This window comes from Anopheles coluzzii, chromosome 3 (genome assembly GCF_943734685.1).
Source record: "Anopheles coluzzii chromosome 3, AcolN3, whole genome shotgun sequence".
Taxonomy (NCBI): Eukaryota; Metazoa; Arthropoda; class Insecta; order Diptera; family Culicidae; genus Anopheles; species Anopheles coluzzii.
Window position 1 is genome coordinate 70,980,044 of NC_064671.1, and position 22,228 is coordinate 71,002,271.

Genomic DNA, 22,228 nt, shown 5'->3' on the forward strand with positions numbered 1-22,228 from the left:
AAGATGCTGAGCATGGTGGTGGTGGTAGAGGAGCTCGCTCCTTTGCAAGTGACAGGGACGATAGACAACATCCCCGTAAGAAAAAGTGATTTAAACCCAGTAAACAAGTTTTTAATTGAATTTATGAAATTATTTTGCGATAGGTTGTGGTAGGTAACCACCGGGGTCGAAAGGTAAGTGGCGCTCGGAAGCAGCCAGCACGTTGTACGGTTTGCTACGGTGGCGTACGCGTTTGGAGCTTTGAAAGGTGATATAAGAAAACAAATAGAGGAAACGAGAAGAGACTTGAGTATTGAAATAGTTTTATAGATGAATCTGTACATAAATGTGATTGTGCAGACATTCTGTACTGTTTAATTAAACTGATTTCAATTTCAATATCTTTTGAACGTGTCTGTCAAGCAGAATAATGCCATGCCCTGCCCAAGAAGCTTACAATCCGCCTGCATTACGTACACTGTTCTTAAGGATTTATCAGGAAACATGAAAACGCTCCACTCAAACCCGAACGCCCCAAAAGCTTCGCCCGACATCGCCGACCAACCAACCAAAAAAGGGAGCAAATGTCAGCCAATTTCCGAGCCGGTTAAGGTCGCCTCCGGGGCCGACCTGGTGTACTCCACAGCTGTATGTAAATCCCCTCACCGAAAACCCCCCAAGAGCGCACGACATCTTCCCGGATCCGAAATAATCGATATTTTTAATTAAATTTCTTAGACCCCAATCCGTCGGTGAGCGGTGTTGGTGGTTGGCCGTGATTGACATTCGACCTCAGCGGGATGTACATTGTCGTGCGGATCGGGCCGGCGCGCCGCTTAGGGATTGCAGTGGGACTTGGAAGAAGTGATTTGGTAATTGAAAAAACAAACGGAAGAGCGAGCAGTGCCTTGCCAAAGCAAAAAGGGAAGGGAAAGAAAGTGATAGGAGCTTTTAAATTTGATGTCTCCGCAAGTGTCTCGCGTGGAGCAGGACGCCGATCGGGCGTTTGCCGATCTTGGAGAAATTGGGTCGAGATCGGTTGGGATGGCTTTATTTTTGGACGCTATTTTAGAAGATGGCATAACAGTTGATTTGAGGGGTTGAGTTGGACAGAAAAAAAACCCGAAAAGCAATGTAAAGGTGGTTAAAATTTCGATCGATTCCTTGATGACGTTAATTTTATTACTGTTTCGTGCAATAAAGCTTGCTGAAATATTGCATTACACTGCTATGCAAATGAAGAAGCCCAAAAGAACAAACGATTTGCTGCTGATTGCAGCAATAATTGTAATTTATTTTCACATTTACCTTTATTCCTGCGGCCAATGTCACATACACGGGGAAACAGGTGGATAATTACCATACAGTGCCGTCGCATTAGCATCCTGGCGATCACTACCGAACGCGCCTCGCCCTCGCTCCTTGCGGAAAAGTGCAGTATTCTATTGCCAGTGCTGCGGTAACAATCGCACAAGCTGCCCTACTTTACTTACACTATCTTATTAAATAGCCAGCCCGTGCACAGTTTTCTACTACACGGGCCGGGCCCGGTAGACACTGTATCGGTATCATTGCGCCCTCCTTGCGGGTGGCAATAAAAGTCAATTATGTGAGGCCACTGAGCAGCGGAACAGGGCGCAGCACCGAAAATAGGGAAACAAGAAGACAGCAAGCCACCGAAAAAAAAACACCCCCTAACGGACCAACCGAGCCACGGTGATGGTGCTAATTATACTCTTACGAAACCGTATTACATGCTTGCAGACGATAACGAAACAGCGGTGCGTGTAATGGGAGAAAGAAAGAATTTGGGGAAGCAATGTAACGTAAAAAAAAGGAACTGTCCATTTCCCCCTTTGCGGGTTAAGCTGAACAGGCACGGCTAACATACGTAGTTAGTCCTTATGCCGTCGGCAACGGACAAAGAAACGACACCCCGTTCTTACGGAAAGGACGGATCGAGAGAGCGAAAAAAAGCCTTAAAAAAGAACACCGGATGAAAAAATAGATAGGCCGCTCTTGCAGGAAACAAGGCACATCGGACAAAAGCATTAGTGGTAAGGTTAGAGCAGAGAGTAAACAAAACAAAAAACTAAGGGATTGTCTAGGTTCGAGCAAGGATGGAAACAAAAACCTTGACTTGGAGATTTATTAGCATAACCGGGCGTAACGAAGGTCGACCAACTGCCGAAAATCGGCACCCGATCGCTTACCGTAGGTGTGTGTGTGTGTAACCGGCCGCACTTCTTTACAAGGTTTGTGTACCGAGCAACATTCCACTGTAACGGACCACTGACGAGGAGGAACAGGAACAGAATAAAATAATGACGCTTTTGCGTTCCATGGGAAAGGTTACGAGAATGCAAACCGAAAAAAAGAAAATAAAAGAAACATGTGGACTAATAGTTACCCGCAACGAAGGAAGAGCTTTCGTTCGTTTTTCTTGGAAAAGGGCACGAAACAAGGCTACTTTTGGTTTTGGTGCTGCGAGGAAATCTTGATTTCGGCCAGGCGCGATAATGCATTGCAGCCCGTTCAGTGCAGCAGGAGGAATTTGTGAAGGTGCTGAATAAATTTTGGTGCAAATTACACACTGAGGAGGAGCGTGGTACAGGCTTAGATCCGATAAACCACGACTGCAGCAATATATTATGTATTTATGGCCGTAAAGTACGGCACATTTGTTTGGGTTTTACATTTTCAGCAGGCTATCAAATGAGTCGACAAGAGAATTGTTGTATTTTAGTGAAGCTTTAGTCTTGCATTAGCTTATCGCAATGTAAAGCTTTCAATCAAATGATTGGCCGCATGGATAACGATGCATAATTCAAATGATACAAGCAACGAGAAACTATGGAAAAAAGATAAACTATGAACGATACACTATTGAAAACCGAGGATATCAGCAAATAGATCAACTGGATTGAAAAAAGAAAACAGCGTTCAAAAGAAAAATTAGAAGAAAAAAAAAGAAGAAGAAGAAGAAGAATAAGAAGAAGAAGAAGAAGAAGAATAAGACGAAGAAGAAGAAGAAGAAGAAGAAGAAGAAGAAGAAGAGGAAGAAAAGGAAATTTTAAAAATATAAAAAAGAAGAGAAAGAATCAAAGAAAAAAAAAACATAAAGAAAAACTGAGAAATAAAACAACGACAATAATAAAGAGGAATAAAAATTAATAAAATTGTTAAGAAAATTAAAATAAATAGTAAACAAACTGTTGGAAATTGAATTAAATTGCATTATAGTTAGTTTAGAAAATTTGATTAATTGAAATTGCATGTTTTCGTGAATTGTTTCAAATGGTGAAATATTTCAATTGAACTAGATCAGTTACGGATGGGAATTGGAGAATGAACTCTTAGGATGAAAAGTAAATGAACTATGTAATGAAATGACAAGTGAATAAACAGTAGCAAATTGATTGGCGCAAAGGACACAACGTTATCCATTCTCTTCGGTTTTCGGTAATCCGTATATCACAACCAGCTTTTTTTAGTGATAATTTATCACACAAACAAAAAATAAATGTAAGAAGTATAAGAAGAAGTATAATATATAGCAGAAAAGTAAAGCAAAAGAATAGGATATGAAAAATAAGGGGACACTAGAGGAAGGTTTAACTTTCTCTAAAGCGATGATATTTAATTGACGATATTGATAACAGTGTTGATTGAAAATTTATCTTTAAAATGCGTTCTTAGAGAAAAACGATCATTCCTTCCCTTCAAAAGAGCTCGAAGCAATTAAGAAAGATTTTCGTAACAGATAACATTCATGCGCTGTCGTTTCTAAAAATAGAACTCATTTCTAACATTCAGCTTCACCATCCCAGCGCGTAAAAGTTGGATGTGACACGGACAATAGATTCTCGCTTTTCTAATTTGTACCACCAGTGCTAACAGTACAACAGTTATCGCTGTCGTGGTGGAGAAAACTTTCCCAAACCCGTTTCAGCGATTTGTGCGATTGCCGTGTGCGCCAGCATGCGCCAACTGTGCCGGGCATCCATCAAGACACCTCCCAGTCAATGTCAGTGAAGGGTTCAATCAAACAGCGAGCATCCGACACGCAAATGCGTTGCGTGCGAAACTTTGCCGGCATCGGGGTGGACTTGGTCGGTAGACAAAACCCAACAAAAAAGGGGGCTTCTCTCTTATCCTTCGCCCGGGCTATTATTTCAGCCCGCTTGGAGCAAAAACACAGCAACTTCAAGAAAGAATAGACGAATGCGCTTCTGTGATACCCACCCTCCTTCGGCAGGGAGAATAGAATGTCAGAAGCACATCGCTGCCCAGGGTGGAACAACCCCGGGTGGAAGAATTGTTCACGGTCGGTTAGCCGCTGTGGAGCTGTGGGGGCAGGAGAAGCAATAACAGTGCCGTGTGCGTGTTACGACCGCCATCACTCGAGGCGGCAACGTGGAACGCACAATCTGTCGAGTGCGGGAAAGAGAGAGCAAGAGGGAGAGAGAGAGAGAGGGAGATAGAGAGAAAAAGAGAGTTAAAAACAATATACAACCTACGAAAAGAAAGCCCATCCAACAACATCATGACCATTTGGCTTTGCCTTTCCATCATGTTTTTTTTGCCTTGTGCGTTGTGGTCGTTGTGTACACGAGCGTTATGCCCGCAAGAGGAAGAGGACATGTGTGTGTCCTGCCGTTCGTTGGGAAGGTGGGGTTGTGTTTCAACCGTTCATCTGTCAAACGCTTCCACTAATAAGCTGCGAAGTGTGTCCGTCAGCCATATCTTTCGCTCGTCACCCATCCGTGGGAAAAGCGCACAACGACAGCACTACTACCCATTGTTATGCGTCTGAGACACAAAGAGAGCACAGCGAGAGAGAGAGAGAGGGAGAGGGGCATGTGAGGTCAGAAAACTTGAAATACCGAGAGCAACCGAATTGTCAGTCAGTGAGACGTGTGCTCCTGGCTGTCATTAGTGAGCGATGCTGCTGTCGTTTTGACATGGAAAATAATTAAGGCCGCACGCATGGAAGGCACAGCGGACACACATCAAACCAACCGGCATGATTTAATGAGCAGCATGTTTGTAGTGTGTATATGTGTAAGGAGATGCCCTCAAGTGCGTCGAGTGTTCGGCATTCGGCTACAAGATTATGTGCTTGATTTATTGATGTTGTACGACGATATTTAAGAATCCAGTCAGAAGCAGCGCCCTGGCTGCGCTCAAGCTCACCGCCGCTCGTCCGTGTACACTAAATGGAGAAAATTAAGGGCTGATTACGGTTTCCGAAGAAAGCTTCATAACTTTCAATGTACTGTGCCCCTCTCCTCCCAGTGAAAGACATTCCCCAGGCACCGTTTCACTGCTGTATCGCTCCAGCCCAAAGCACCAACGAGCGACGGCGACGGTTTTGCGAATGTCACCATTTCCCGCCAGTGCGTTCGGCAATAATCCGTCCCCGCGCTGGTGGGTCGGATTTTAAATCGTGCCCGAGGATCACGAAAGCTTTTAAGGGAGCGGCAACGAGATTATGAATAATGAAAGCAAATTGAATAATAAATTAGTGTGCTGCGTCGTTCCTGTCCCCCCCCCCGTCTTTGTGGTGTGATGTCCTTTCCCCCATTCGGTATCGCAGTTGTATGTACGCTGCGGGAAGGTAGCGCTCTTAAAGGGGTTGCCCCGCCCTGGGTGAAGCAGCTTGAGCTTCAAATCCCGGACTCCTTACCAAATGACAAATAATGACAAATTTTGAAAGGGCCAAAGGTTTTTTTGCTCCACTTTTTCCAGCCATGAGTTCATGGTTTACAAAAAAAAGATAAACTCAAGACAATTGGCAGTGTGGTGTGTGAGAGGGAAGGGCTACAGGGGAATGCTTTGCTTAAGAGATTGAAATTTATAAGCATTATCTACGTTTTATAATTTATTAGGCACAATTTATTCGCCGTTTCGCCAGTGGTCTATTCCTCGCTGTCTGTTCTTTTGTCCTTTGTTAGGAGGGATAGAGTGGCGCAGGTTCATTTCGATGAAGCAGATTATATAGACTTCATTACGTACTGGAGATACAGGCTACCGTTTCGGTGGGACAGCTTTTCCATTCACTCAACGTAGTCACGCAGCTCAATTTCAGTGGCAAAGATACTAGAAAAATCAATATGCCCGTCACGAGCTTAAAATAACATCCGCTCATTGCATCGGTGTGATAGTTGACTGCTTTCCATCGCTTCCTATACCGTCGGTGCAAGGATAATCGTGCCCCAGCATGAAATGCACACACACACGCACTCATTGATCGTGATATGGTGTGCCTAAATTGATTTATGAAGTAAATTTTTCATCCACTTTCGCATGCGGCAGCGGTAAAATTATCCAAAGTGATTGTGATCAAGTGATAGTGGCACGATGGAAGCATGGAAGGGGGGCAATGGACGCCGGCAGAAGAGATACAAGTGGCGTCACGTAACGGTAGTGCATTGTGCCGCTCTCGGTGCAAGTGCATCTATATGCAAGCGTGTAGCGAGTAATTAACTTCCGCACACATTGACTAAACAATTGAGAGGGGGGAGGGGAAGGTTTTCATATATTGTTTTGTTGACTTTATTGATAGACAGGTACGGCCGATCGGCACAGATTTTGATTGATTTTCGATGTACCGGAGAATGGTGGACTGCTGCCACGCGTGTCGCTCTTTTAGTGTTCGTTGTTTGCCCTTTTGTGTCGTGCGTTGGCGGAATAATATTTTGACGAGTGCATCAGATTAGATTTCGTGCGAAAATAATGCCCAGTTTGTTTTAGAGATACACACAATGTAAAAGTATAATAATTGGGTGGTTCTAGGTGATAAAATGGAGAACTGAAACTTTTGGGTTAGAAAGCTCTACAGGCTCTGTTAGTGGAAACATACATCAATATTTATGCATTTTCCAAACCAGCGACAGTTGCATTCCATGTTATTGGATTCTACCAAGGTGGATTAAAAATATCAGGTGGTGGAATCTAGAGCATTTTGACAATTCGTCACTTGGCGTAAGGTCCCCAGGATTCAAACTTTGTTTACATTTATTTAATTTGATAATATAATTTATCTATAACGTTTTATTTTTTATTGAATGTACTTTAAAGTATGTTTTAGGCTTTGTGAGTTCGTATTTGACATTAAAATCATAGATTTAAATGTGTTATTTCGTGTTATTCCGTGAATTTATTCTAAAATTCATTGTGTTTTCGTCATTTTTGAGGATAAAAACTAAGAAATCATTAAGTTTTTCAATTTTAACATTTATTCCACATTATTTACGAGCCGCATGGATAATTTACATGAGATTAGAACTCTTACTCACATGATTTTACACTTCAAGCCTAAACAAATCATCAAATATTTTGTTAATATATCTCATTTTTTCAATAAAATCAATAAACACAGAAAAATGCACGTAGTCACAAAGAAATCTTTTCTATTTGCTATGTTTTGTGTGCGGAAACCATTAGTTAACGGTTTTAAAATGGCGTAAAGTCCCTCAACTATGGCGACCCCCCAGAGGCCCTTATCCACCACCTGATATTTTTTAATCCACCTTGGGATTCTACTCTACTTCTGCGAGATCCATTCATCAATTGGGTGATGTTTTCCATACCTTACTGTCAGTTGCGTTCATATTGGAGTTTGACAGTTGTGTACAATGCAAACATTGGATCGAAGAATAAGCATTTTGTGGTTCATTTTTGCTTTCGGAAAAAAGGATGCAAAAGGATGATGTTGTTGTGAATTAGGGAAAAAAAATTAAATACACATTTTTTTACCTTTCCATCTACAATCTTCTTCTCTTTGGCTCAACAACCGTTGTCGGTCAAGGCCTGCCTCTGTACCACTTATGGAGTTGGCTTTTAATGACTTTTGGATTACCCCCCCCCCCCCCCCCCCCCTATAGCAGGATAGTCAGTCCTACGTATGGCGGCACGGTCTATTTGGGGCTTGAACCCATGACGGGCATGTTTGTTAAGTCGTACGAGTTGACGACTGAACCATCCATGCCATGCAATTTACAGCGATTTGCGAGGGCGCGCGAGTGCTCGCACGCCATATAAGTTCACCGCCCCAGAGCCCTCGCATCAAAGAGCTTACGAGCCTTGGTAGTTTTTTCACACCTAGTTTTAGCAGTTATAATTATAGCACCCCGAGAGCAGGTATAACAGTGCGATTTGTAGCATACTAAACACCTGAATTTTGACATTTTAGTTTTCAAAAATCCACAAAAATTTAAATAGTGATCTTTTCGCCAAATACTACCGCACAAAAAATAATCCTTGAATAAAAATCAACGATTTTTTAAAATACCATAAGATTTCGAGCACATGAAATCTTTCGCAACCCTCGCAATGTTTGACGGGATGAGACCGGCAGACTTCCGTCTACACTAGTAGTGGGTAAAGTTGGTAAAAATCCTGAGTCGATTCCGGTCCGACTCCGATAAATTCGACTCCGGAAGGTAGGTCCACCCTGCATTATTCGGAGTCGTTCGGAGTCCGCCTTCGAAAACCAAAGGACCAAAGTCCTGTAAACGAAGTGCACGCTCAACGTGAAAGACAAAAAACGGAAGACAACGAAATGAAATGCCTGATGACAAGCACATTAAACCACACGGCTCGACTCCGATCGACTCTGGACGACACCGAATGACTCTGACTCCTATAAACTCCGATCGACTCCGGACGACTCCGGATCTTAATGACTCGGGACGACTCCGGACAACTCCGGACGATTCCGGACGACTCCGGCGGATGTAGTGGTTCCATTTTGCCCGAGTCGGAATCGGACTAACCATAGTCGGAGTCGGGTCGGCGCTCCAGAGAGCACATCACTAATCTACACATTAAATTATGTATAGTTTGACGTATAGTTTAGTGTGGAGAGTTGTCATTACTTCATTACTTCAACCATCAAAAGCCATCAAGCTACAACCACTATAAAAAATGAAAAGCCCCGGTTCGCGAATTAATGTTATTATTTTGTAAAATCTGTTTCGTCCCCCGCATTAATCTGCGCGACCCCCTGCTCGCGTTAACCCACGCTTCGCGTCCTGTTGATTCACCTGTCAGGGTTCCCTCTCTCTTAAACATTCATAATGAAGAAAAAACATCAATGATTTAGCAGCTTACCGGTACGATCAAACGGGCTGCATCCAATGGGGCCGCTGTTTACCTTTTACCCTGCGAACCGTAACGTCAGCACAAGAAAGGCACACTTTTCGCGCGTATCAGCCACAAAGCTGCACCCTAGTCCCTAGGCCATACGGGGGGCAAAGATTTCAGGCAACACAGCCGCCATCAACAAGCGAAACAAAAGCCCCGTAACAACACAAACAGCCGTCCGAAACGGGTCCCGAACCAGGCACACAACCACCTCACCACCACAGGTGTGTTTTCAATTTTAATTTCCCATCGGCTACTCGGACGGCAAGAACAACAAAGAGCGCGAGTCGCTCCTTTCACGTGCACCGCACCGGTTTGCTTCGTTAATTGAATCCTGGGTAAATGATGGGGAGAGTAGGGGCGAAACAAAGAAAACCATTCGTCTCTCGGAAAGTCCCCCCCCCTCGTCCTGCTTGATGTTGTTGCTTTTGTTTTTTGAATCGTATCGAAATAATTACCGGTAAAGGTTGGTGTGCCTAGAAAAAAACCCTCCACTGAGAAGCGCAAAAAAGCCCCTCTAGTGGCACACACACAATGAGCAGCTTCATGCGAGAGAATCCATCACGAAGCTAATTGACGTGCCGTTAAGCTTCGGGAAGCTTCTTGCGTTATTTTGTGTTTTTGTTGCACTTTTTGCGCCTGCGTGCTACGGTTAATAAGCTTAACGGCTATTTTTTGTCTGCATTTTTTTGACAGGAAAAACAGAGTTTATTTTCTCGGAACCCAATTTTTATCACATTTTTTTAAAGATTTATTATTACGCTGGACAGCCATTAATTGGAAATAATAAGATTTGAGCGTCAATTCGGGAGGGCGTCTTTTTGTTTGACAAGCGTCGTAAAAATGTAACAAAAACAGATCATTGTGACGAGGTCAGCAAGATCAATAATTGGTTCCCGTTGAAATAATGATTGGAATTTTAAGTTCTACTTAACGAGAGGAAAGAACTACGGAAGGAGGAATGAGGGACACGTTTGGCTCTTTATCTTCCAGTGCCCTAGGTTTGCTGCCCACGCGCCTGCCTACAAGGAGCAAATTATTAGGTTGAATTAATTTCAGCTTAACTAAATAATTTGTTCGAGCCACAAAAACAGGGGAGACAAAAAAAGAAACTTCACAATTCTTGGATGCCTTGGTGTAATTCCACGAATCAATTAAAATAGCGTAAAAACTCTTACCCAAGCATATTACAGTGGTGCGCGCGTAAAGCTAGCTTTACCTTTTCCCTTTCCCCTTCATTGCTTCATTGGAAGGGATTTGCTACCGGGTGAGGGTGGGCCAAACCGGACCCGATACAGGGGACGACGCTAGAAAACTTTCACCAAGCTCATCAATTATTGGAAAGTTGCCTGATACTCAAACAACCGTGAGAAAGAGCGTAAAGCAACAAAAAAGAAAGACTTCTTAAAAGAATCCTAAATACCCGCACCCGGGTCTCCATCGGGTTAACCGGGTGGTGTCGATTTAAGCCAGGGCCAAACCCCTTTTAACCAGCCCACCTGCGTTTGGGTGGGGAAAAAGAAACTAAATAACAAAGGCAACAAAAAAAAACACACGAAAGTTACAAGTAATCGATACTGCAGGGAACTTAGCACCGGAAGCTAAACTTACACTTTGAATAAATCATTCCACTGAAAGCTATCTATTGAAAACGGTGCGCCAACGTGAACCTTCGCCTTGCGCGCGTTGCTGCACCGCTTTCTTTGTGCCGACCGGTGTGACGAGGTCACAAATCCATTCCACCTTCTACCGCCGCTAAGATGGAAAACACGAACCAAGCAGTGCGCTGGCTTGTAGTACATCGTTGCAATTCTCCTTCCAGTATTGTGTTTTTTTGCCCCACCATTCTCGTGGAACAATTCTCCCTAAAGGGTAGAGAGGTATGAGTAGGGCGAAGACGGGAGAAAAGTGAAAAAGAAAAACATTTGATCGCCACTTTACGCCTCGAGGGAAACGTAAAAGTGGCCAAAGAACCTCGACATTGAGCGGCTACGCCGAACGGACCGACCGGGGTGGGTCGTAAAGCATCGAGCCACAGGAGAGAGCAGCAAGCCAGAGCTAGCCAGCCTGGCCAACCCCCAAAAAGAGAGCCACTGGCACGCGATCACGGATAATGGTAATTTTTCATGATTTACGGCCATCAACTGTTTACGTTCGATTTTTCACGGCTTCGCCACGTGCTGCGTGACAAAAAAAAACCCCGCTCGGCTCGTTATATATTATGGATGGGCTAGAAACACCACTAGAAACAGCAGCAGCTGATTGTCTGATCGGTGTTGAGTGGTTCTCTCTCTCTCTCTCTTTCTTACACACAAACTCACACACACTCTTTAGTACATCTTCTGGCCATCATCTCCAACTGCCGAGGGCGCATAAATCACACTGGCAGCTCGGTCAAGAAAGTATCCCTAATTGAGAGTGAAATGTAACGGCTAGGGAAATTGTATCCCTTCCCCATTTTGCACCATCGATCGCCCCCGGTGCCGCGAGCTAGAACTGGAATAGGGTTTGGAATTTTTTGGCACGCAAACACACCGGCTCACTCTCGCTCTCTCTCTCGGGTGCTCGATCAATCAAAACTGCTGGCTACTACTGGCGGTTGGGACCTTTTTGGACTTGGGAGAAAGTTTTCAGCGCAATCTTTTGAAGAAATTTCCATCACCACCAAAACAATAACAAACAACCGACAGAAGGGAATGAAATGTTTGCAAATCATCATCATCAAGATGGAAAAACAATAAGGTACAATACTTGGCAAGGAAAGGTCATGAGAAAGGTGTGTAAATTAAGTGCCCTCGTGAGTTTTGGTAACAAACTTTTGCATTTTGTGTTGCATAGTACTTATGAAATGGAGTATTATTACTACTAATGGAGGGATTTTGTTAAATGAATTATAAAATTTAATATTTCAATTGTATTGCATATTAGCAATGAAAACAGTAGTGTAAGATGGATTGTATCTTGCCATTGTGAGTATTAAACAATTTAGTAATATTAGTACACCTTTTACGTAGCAAGGAGTGATTATTCGGTTGCGTGGCAATGAATTTCGTCTCGAAAGCCTGTGTATAGGCCGGCATGTCCACTTAGGCCTTTACGCCAAGTAAAAGAAGAAGAAGAAGAAGAAGAAGAAGAAGAAGAAGAAGAAGAAGAAGAAGAAGAAGAAATACATCTTTAAAAATTGCCTTTTTTCTTGCTAATGCTACCCAAACACTAACCCAAGAAGGTGCCCTCTAGTGGTCAGGATTTGAACTTCTCACGAACTTCAAGGTCGAATTCTGAGGCTTAGTGATGCAGTTCCACTGTTTTTTGTGTGTCTCTCGTAGTAATGCAGAAATTATCAGCCTGTGTAAGTCAGAATCATTCATGAGATCGAATGGGATTATATTTTGCTTCTCAAAATTGTCTTGTTATTTATGTTTTGTTTACAATACAATCTACATGTTGCATCTTAGTATCATCGAGATAAGTGCTTAGTATTTTAGCTTTTCCTTCCAGATGGCTCTTTTAATGGTATTTAGGTGAAATAATGATATGCCCGCATTGGAGCGTCCTTCCGTGGCAAGGACTAATTATCCAGCTGCATGTCCCGGTAGCCTCTAAAGGCCGGCATGTCCACGTATGACTTTACGCTAAGTAGAAGAAGATGAAAAAGGAGAAGAAGAAGTACATCTTTAAACAATAGTTTTCTACTTGCTAATGCTCTCCAACTGGTTGCTGGGCGCCCCTTCTCAAGATCTTCTCACTGTTGAATACTGAGCTTCAGTGATGCAATTCCACTCTTTTTGTGAGCCTCTCGTAGCAGTGCAGGAATTATCAGTCTTTGTTAGTCAAAATTATTTGTGAAATCTAATTAAATTAATTTTTTCTTTTCACAATCGTCTGGTTGTTCGTTTTTATTACAATTTACACGTTTCAGCTTAGTATCATCGAGATTAGTGTATAGTAACAGCGTTTCCCTGCAGATGGCTCTTTTAGTGTCGTTTTAGCGAAACATTGATATCGAGGATCATAAATTACTACAAATTGGACCGTACCTTTGCCTTCTTTGCTGATCGCTCTTTAAAAAAGCAAATGTCTTATTAAAAAAACTGTGTATTCCATTTGAAAACTCAATTACATCGCCATTCTGAACGATGTCATTTTCCCTCTTTACAATTAAACACACTCGTGCAAACGCATCGCATAAAGTTCACGAAATGAAAATCGATTACGAGTGAATCAACTCGGCACCGCACACTCCCAGCGTTAATTACCGTCGACTCTTTACCATCCCATCCCATCGTGGCACCACGTCTGAACAGTGTTTTGATTCTACCAGTTCCCCCCGAAAGTGCTTTTTTGTGATTCGCGTTTCTCCCGCAACGCGCAAAACGGATTTTCGTACAGCGTGTCTCATTCCGGGCTGGCCCAAATGCTGTGTGTCTGTCTGTGGCTAAAATAAAGCGAGCAAAAAGTGATGGTGGGCGGGCGGGAAAATTTAAGTTGATTAACACTTTTTCTAATTATCTTCCCACTCCCATATTCCTTCCCCAAATCCCGTAGGTTCTGGATGGCAATGGCGAACGCGAAAAGTGAGAATCATTAGAAGCGTGTGTCTCGGTTTGCTCTCGCCCAACCACAAAGTGAAGCGAAGCAACACAAGAAGTAGCAACCCAAGCACTCAAAGGCAAAGGCGGAAAGTCATCGAATGCGAAAATTGCTCTCGCAATGCATGAAAGTGGATAAAAAGTGGGCGGTGGAACGGCAAATCGAAACGAAGTGCTTGTGTGCCAGTGTGTGTGTGTGGTGGGGGGTGAATTCGGTAAGGTTAATTTAGCAAAAGCACAAATCTTCTCTTCCGCCCACCAAGAAGAAAGCGAACGAAAGGGGAAGGGCGTTATTTGTTCGTTAGGCACTACGGCATCACCACGACACGGCAAGTATGTGTGCGTTCAAGGGTGTGCAATGAAGAGCGCTCTGTAAATAGTGTGCATCCCTTCCATTCCTGCACCAGGCCAGCGTTCGGAATAATGGTGACAGTGCACCCGACCAGTGCAACCGTAGTCGGGCAACAGGAAGCTGAAGTGGTGGCAAAAGAACTCGTGCGGCAGGTGCGCAAGACACTCGGGACGAACGGACGAACCGTGCGGCAGCGGTGCGGCAGTAGTAGAAGTAGTAGTGGCATTCGTGTTTGTGGGCGAACCCCGTTGTCCGCCATGTCGGTGGGGCCGTGTGCCACGATCGATGGGCCGACGAGTCGCGGCTAGCAATCCGCGCGGCATCCGGCGACTCCGCAGGACGGTACTGCCAAATGTTGTCGGTCGTGCTGAGTGCAACCACCACGATAACAATGAACAGAGGCGAGCAGGAGAATCTCTACCGGCAGTCACGCAATCTACGGCTGCAGCAGCAGGAAGCGAAAGCGCACCAACTACACCAGCAACAGAAGCAGCAGCAGCAGCACCAGCAGCACCAGCTGCAACAGCTGCAGCACCAGCAGCACCAGCAACTCGGCAAGCGCCACTACTCGTACGGTAATATCCACCAGTTCAGCGGTGCGACCGTGGCACTGCCCCCGATCATGATCGCCCGCGGGCTCGGCTCGTTCGCGATGGACGACCAGCAGCTGCGGCAGGCCGGCCCGGCCCACTGTGACGATCTCGTGCTGAGCGTGCTGAAGTCACCGGTGAAGGAGACGACGAACCTGTTGACCGGCAGCCGGTCCGCACTGTCCGCCAGTCCCAGCGCTGGCAGCAACGGCATCACGATGGGAGGCGGTGGCGGTGCATCGACGCAAACGCAAACGCCGAGCCCGTGCGCGACGGGCAGCGTTTCACCCGGCCCCGGTGGGGGCGGCGGTATGATCAGCTACCGGGCGCTGCAGGGCTCGGAGGACGATCTGGTCGACGATGTGGAGTCGGCAATGGAAACGACCGAGCTGAACGCGGGCGATCCGCACCGGGCGCCGCTTCATCCGGGCGGGCCGTGTACGTCCTCGTCGCCGCGGGCGCTCAAGTTTCTGCGCCGGTTTCGGCCGGGCAAGCCGGCGCGCGCGTTCGAACCGCACCACAAGCGTGTGCCGACACCGATGAGGCGTAAAAACCGGAGCCGATCGCGGTCCCGGTCGAACGATCTGCTGGATGGGGTGGGGGCCAGCCAGGGCAACATAGTGGTCGACGACGATGATGATGACGACGACGTCGATATGGATGACGATGTGAACGAGCTGCCGGGTGTGGCGATGGGCTTGCATCATCATGGAGTAGGCGGAGGTGGAGGAGGAGGAGGAGATGGGAGTGGCAGTGCGACGGCGGGCGGGGGCAAGAATTTGGGCGTGCCGAACCCGTACTACCCAATAGCGCTGCCGATCGACCAAGCGTTCAAGGCCAAATACGTTTTCCACCATCGGCGCGGGAAAACCGTGCAGGAGCGGTTCTACGTCTTTCTCGAGCATCCCGGCGGTTGGCTGTGTTTTGTATATCACTTCTCAGTGTAAGTATGGTGCGAAGGGAGTGGGGAGGAGTGGCGATGGTTGGGGATGTTATTGACGTTACTATGGAGCATATTATTGTTTACTGCTGTTTTGTTGGAATTCGAAACGAAAGATCCAGTCGAAATTAGAAACATTCTGAGTTTTTGGAGATGTTGGAGAGCTTATTCGAATGGAGTTGATATCTTGATGAGTATTGATTATTGAAGATAGCATTACACGTTTCACCACAAACAAAGATATTTAAAAAAATAGTGCTCTAATAGTAATTGTATATACAGTGGTACGAGTAGTTCGATCGCTTGAGAGAACTTGTTACACGAATGCAACCAGAAAAGATAGTCACTGAAGCACTCAACCGGTAGTTACAGATTAGGTTTTAGTTAGAATGGGTCTCTGAGTTAATCGTGTTTAGATATTATCTTAAGGCCGAGGGACACTGTCCGTACTCGCTAGTGTAATTTCGATTTTCACTAGCGCATCTGGCGGCGGCTGGTGGAACCTTTTTTGGTCATCAAGGAAACGATCGTTCCGGTTCTCAAATTTAAGTTGTTTTTTCACTGTTTCTTTATGCGAAAATGACTGAAATATTTGCACAACACATTTATCTATCAATTGCATAGCTTTTCCAGTCCAGTTAATGTAAAAAACGAGGAAAAATAACATATTTTCTGAAGCGGCTATAAATTGTTTGGCAAAATGCTTCGATCAGCCGCCGCCAGATGCGCTAGTGAAAATCGAAATTACACTACGGAGTACGATCAATGTAGCCCGGCCTTTATTATTATTGTATTAAGGCCAGGGGACATTGTCCGTACTCGGTAGTGTTCGATTTTTACTAGCGCATCTGGCGGCGGCTGACAGAAGCATTTTGCCAAACAATTAGGAGTCGTTTCAGAAAATATGTTATTTTTTCATGTTGTTTACTTAAAGTGGACTGGAATAGCTGTGTATACGGTAAGCAAATATGTTGTGCAGCCTATTTTGAATTAAAAAAACGATTAAAAAACTACTAAAATTTGAGATCCGACATGATCATTCCCTTGATGATCAAAAAAAGCTTTCACCAGCCGCCGCCAGATGCGCTGGTGAAAATCGAAACTACGCTAGCGAGTACGGAAAATGTACCTTGGCCTTTACAGCTGTATATCAGATACTAGCTCTGAACAGTGGCCGATTAAAACGAGTGGAGGTCCTAAGTGGTCACATGAATGTAGGCCTTTCTCAAGCCTTTTTACTTCTTCTCAAGTCCGTGTCACCGTCATGACTCAGAAATTGAAATTTTGATCTACTACTAAAACTCAATACTATTAATGGCGAGGTAGCGAGTCTGCTGAGATCTAGTGAATGTTTCTTTAAGGCCGGGCTACATTGATCGTACTCGCACGCGTAATTTTGATTTTCACTAGCGCATCTGGCGGCGGCTGACCGAAGCATTTTGCCAAACAATTTGGAGCCGCTCCAGAAAATACGTTAATTTTCCATGTTTTTTACTTAAATCGGAGGAGAAAAGTTTTGTAAAACGTAGATACACATGTCTTGCACGCATTGCATCCATTTTTGCAATGGAAAACGATGGAAAAACTACTAAATTTTGAGATCCGGCAGGTCCATTCCCTCGATGACCAAAAAAGCTTCCACCAGCCGCCGCCAGATGCGCTAGTGAAAATCAAAATTACGCTTGCGAGTACGATCAATGTAGCCCGGCCTTTAGCGTTTGCTATTAATTCTGAGATTTTAATGAAAACAGAGATCTTGCCACTAAGCTCGACTTTTTACCAAAAGGAGTAAGGGTATGACGTTTTGTTAGGAAGTAAGGAGTTAGAACTATCTGAGGTCACTCCCATGACTATATTCAAACCTACATTGGAACTCAACTTGAGTAATGGAACCTCAGATTCATGATATTGCTGATGGTCCTAAGGTAAACCCTTAGGCGGCGCTCTGGGACCAATCGAACGAGACAAACAAACACGACTCTGTTCGATAGGTGCTCTGTCAGCTGTTCGATGTCTTATAGACCTGTCATGATGCACTGCAATACGCCTTTCTTTTCGTCTCGAAAATGAAGCATTTTCATAGTTTAAATGAATATCTACCTACAGGGGGAAGATTCAACTCATAATTTACTAGTTATTCACATCTATAATAACATAGAAATCATTCAAATTTAATATTGAAAAATGTAAACAAACGTCCATGCCAAAACATATACAGTGCATACACATGGATTATGTACACACAATAGTTTAATACGTTTCAATCCTTTATATTTGATGTTATAATTGATTGAAAAGTTTAACAATAATTATTGATAGCTTTTTTAAATATTTTGCACGCAATTTTAAGAAGAAAAAGAGACAAACTACGTAAACAAACTTAAAAATGTCCCGAATTGAATTCTATCTACTGTAGCTGTGAAGCGTTTGACAGCCAAGGTACTCACAGCACAGGTGGGTATCGAACATCACAGACAGAATCAACTGACATGTTCGACTCGACGTTTGTCTTGTTTGTTTGTTTGTGTCTGACAGTGCACCTCCATATGATTATATGGGTTTGTTCGTGTCGGATGTCGTGTTCGATTGCTGCTAGAGCGCCGCCTTAGTCTTTTAATAACGCAAACTGTTTTACTAATTGGATATTGAAGAACTCGCTTGAACAAAACATTAAAACAAATTTTGAGAAAAGCGGAATGTTTTTTAAGCTATTGTTTATGAGCATGCGACATTGCAACGCTCAAATTGCTTCGATGACTACCTTTTCAGGTTGCATTCGTGTAACAAGTTCTCTCAAGTGAACGAAATTACTCGTTCCCCTATTTTCCGGCAACTCCGCACAACGATGGCAGGCATAATTTATTGCCTGTCACAGGAAAGAACTAGACTTTCGCTTACGAACCAAAAGTTGACAACATAGTAGCGCTGAACATTCTCGCAAAAATCCGACGTTACAAAGTTGAACGACGACGCCCTGAACTGCCAAATGCTCAGCCAGGTGCGTTAAATTGTATCGCTTGCCTGTGCCTTTGGTAGAGTGGCAAAACAGAGAGAGAGAGAGAGAGAGGGCGGAGATAATGTTCACCCGGTCTGTGGTTTAATTAATTTACCACATAACAACATAATTTGTGTACCTGTGAAAACCGCGCGCGAAGAGTGAGTGTAAACAACGCGTCGGTTGCGGTGGGAAGCACTTACCGAGATGAGCTTCGTGAGCCGCAGTGGCGGATGAAGCTGAGAAACCTGAGCACTAATCTAACCTTCCGTAAGTGGGGTTGTCGATTTCAACTCTTCGGCAGAGATTGCAAAACAATCGGTATGAGTTTTCCGAAAGTTTAGAGTATTATTACATGCGTGAAAGCTCTCAGGGAATCATTTTTCCAGTTAACATGGCAGTATGCCATGATGTCAACGAGCTTGGTACTATGGTATCTACCATTAATTAATGGCAGTTGCTTGTGTTATCTGCTGCCAGCACTCATCAAAAAGTTTCTCTGGTAGGGTGCCTCCTCGGTGTCACGGTAAGTGGAAATGTACTTTTAATTGCATTCAAAACAGTGCAACAACTCAGAACAGATGCAGCAGAGGTTGTCTTGCACGCAGACAGTAAGTCTCGTCTGCTGTCTTGAGGGTAGGAAGGAGTGCAAAAGTGTGTCATTTAAATACATGTCACAAGCACGCAAATCACAGTAGTACATACTTGACTTGTTGAGAATTATAATGATTCGAATAGCACACTATTGCTTACTGTTAGGATGAAAAGGCTGTTTGCATAGATTCTGAGCAGATATTCGAAATCGATTTTCATCCAAGAGAGTCTTCGTCGAATAGTGTGCAGTGTAACAATTTAATAAGGATTCGTCTTCTAGAACTAAGCTAGCAAGGAAAAACCTTGCAACTGAAGTCCCACAGTTGGTAATAAAACACCCAAGATTAGATAGCGCGAAACCTTGATAGTAGTGTAGCCGATAGCGTTTCGATCCCTTCCTGGAACGTCCTAATCCCAACCCGAGCATCCAATCCTTTATGGACGAGCTACACGGTATGCAAAACTTTTACGCTGTGCTCTACCCGTACCCGATTTTCATTCATCTTACTCCACCCAACGGTTCCAACATCCTTCAGAAGCGTGGAGGGGGGCGGCTTCAATCACCGAAACACCGGTCTTCTGCCCGATTGATTCGAGACCGATGGATGCTGCGAGTTAAACAAATCACCGTTCGTTCCGCCTGCTTTGCAGCGCAATCTCTCCAAGGTAATCTTGCACAGGTACGGAACGGTGAACGCTGAACGCAGTAGGCACCGCTGTTGCCGTGTGTTCGGAAAAGTAGCTCCGCGGCACGGGCGTACGCGCGGAATTGAATTGAATAAGGAAGAGGAATTTTTCAACGCTGGGGCGATCTTGAGGAGCTCGATTTCATCTCCGCCGATTTGACACAAGCTTAGCAGATAAACGCTTGTATACGTGATAGTACGGGCACCATGGGATTGAACGAGGGCAGTTAAAATCTTAAATAAACCGTTTTTTTACCACAGTATTCATTTAACTCTAATCAACAATGCAAATAAGTAGCTCAAAACAATTGTATTACTTTGAATTGCTTTACTCTATACATTTTGTCCATTTTTTTGCCTTGTTTTTGCCTAACCGAACCATTCTCCTGGCGCATTGTTGTATCGCTCACAAGCGCGCACGTCATTCAACGTGAAATGGGAGAAGCTTTCATCCGAACCGGATGCGATCCATTCCATACAGCCACACAGCCTTCCCCTCCCTAACCGGGTCTAACTGCGTTACCATTACGTAGTTCGTTTGCAAATTCCTTTATCCCCGCGCGCGTCTCACCAAACAACCATCCATCTTGACGTTTTCTTATCCGTTCACATCCGCTGGATGGATCGGAACTTACGCGAGAGGGTTCAGTTCACCGGTTGTTCCCTCGCTTTCCCTTGCTCTCTCTCTCTCGGTTGATTCAATTCCGCTGAACTGATGCTGCTGCTGCTTTTGCCACGGTTCCATTACATTAATCTAAAATTAATGTGCATCCATGGTGGATTTTTTTTGTCTGTTTTTGGAACCATTTTTTGTTGCGTTCGACGTAGTTCCGCAATGCCGCAATGGCAGAACGAAGGAAGTATGAAAAGGGGAGTAAGGGATACTAGCAAGGTGGACGGGGATAACAGCAATGCTTGGAGTGCACTTGCGCCTTTGCTTAGCTGCAATTGGAAGTATTAATCATTAAGTAGAGACGAATCTTTGCATTTTGTTTTGATATTACTCCGGATTTTGATTTTAGAACTCCGGAAAGGATCAGAAAGCTCATCCCAAAAGCTTCCTCTCGTGCTTCCTCTTTTGCAGGGTTTTCCAGGGGTTCTCATAGTTGTGGGTCATTTCCCTGACTCAATCTTATAGGAAGTGAACTTCATATGATGAAAATTGGACTCTATAGCACCCTTTTTAGACAGGTGCCTTAGAAATTCCTATTGGATTTGTCCAACAAGGATGCTAAAGAGTCCGATTCCCATTACATTAAGTTCATTTACCGTGAGAAGAAGTCAATTGTCAGTGACCCACAGCGATGAGAACTCCTGAAAAACCCTGTAAAAGAGCCTCCCCTAACTGTGTTCCCTTTGTTAATGAATACTTTAAAAAAAAAAGACACAAAAAAAGGAAAATAAGGCCAACCGATTACTAGCGGCCAATGAAAATATTAAAACACAAAATTAAAACGTCATTTGCAAAACACTGAACCCCCTCCCGCGGATGGAGATGGATGTTCGGGCGGTAAAATAAACCTTCAATCAATTGGGTCGTTTTTATCAATTAAATGTCAATTGGCACATTTTACCTGCTGACACAACGAAATGGCCTCCCTTCTCCCCAGGAGAGCTGGATTGGCAGAGAAAATCGATCAATTATTTTTCCCGTATTAACATCACCGCCAATTACCAGAGAATGGTTCAGTGTGATGTGCGTAGGGAGAGAAAGACAGACAGAAAAGTGAAAACATGCATTTAATAGAAGCATTTTGCTGGGTTGTGAAAAACAATTCAAAGTGACTGGCAAATAAAATTTAATTGTAGTATTAATTTGCTGCTTTTGTACACGATCAATTGTGTGTGTGTTCTACACACAAAACTCACGGCAGCCTTCCCCCCACAACACTACTCTCGGTAGCATTAAGTGTAATTTTTGCTGACAATTAACACTTCAAACAATCCTACCCCCAGCTTGAACGCTTTGTACCCAAGGCCTTGGGTTGTCCTTTTTTCGACTTTTTCTATCTCTCTCTTTCTCTCTCTCCCTCGGGACCACATCACCCTTGTGCCAGGAAAGTTTCGCCGACAGCAAATGTCAGCTCCAAGATCCGCGATGAAGGCGCGCCTGTTGCTGCTCCCCGTCTGTCAAGTGCGACTCGTCAAGAGCCTCGTCCATTGTGCCACTTGCACAAAGCTTACGACGAAACCGGTTCGCCAAGCGAATGGAACGGTTGTGTACCGTATCTGTTCATACCCGCGCCGTGCCGCGCACAGTTGGGTTTTGGGTTGTGTGTGTGTGGAACATGGCGCGAGGTTATGATAACGCTTGGAGTTAGCAGCAAGACGTACTTCCACGTATTCAGCTTTA

The 22,228-nt window shown here is 44.3% G+C and overlaps 1 protein-coding gene across 3 annotated transcripts in view; it reads left to right on the forward strand.

The window, feature by feature from the left end:
- LOC120954971 (potassium voltage-gated channel subfamily KQT member 1-like) overlaps window positions 1-22,228 on the forward strand; it is a 141,280-nt gene that overhangs the window by 86,409 nt on the left and 32,643 nt on the right. For 2 of the 3 annotated variants that reach the window (XM_049609580.1, XM_049609581.1), the window contains exon 1: window positions 13,320-15,603. The exons of the other annotated variant lie outside the window; for it this stretch is intronic. In XM_049609580.1, the coding sequence (XP_049465537.1) occupies window positions 14,423-15,603 (1,181 nt within the window). In that variant the 5' untranslated portion in view covers window positions 13,320-14,422. Of the gene's footprint in view, window positions 1-13,319; window positions 15,604-22,228 lie in introns of those variants that run through there. 3 annotated transcript variants of the gene reach the window in all.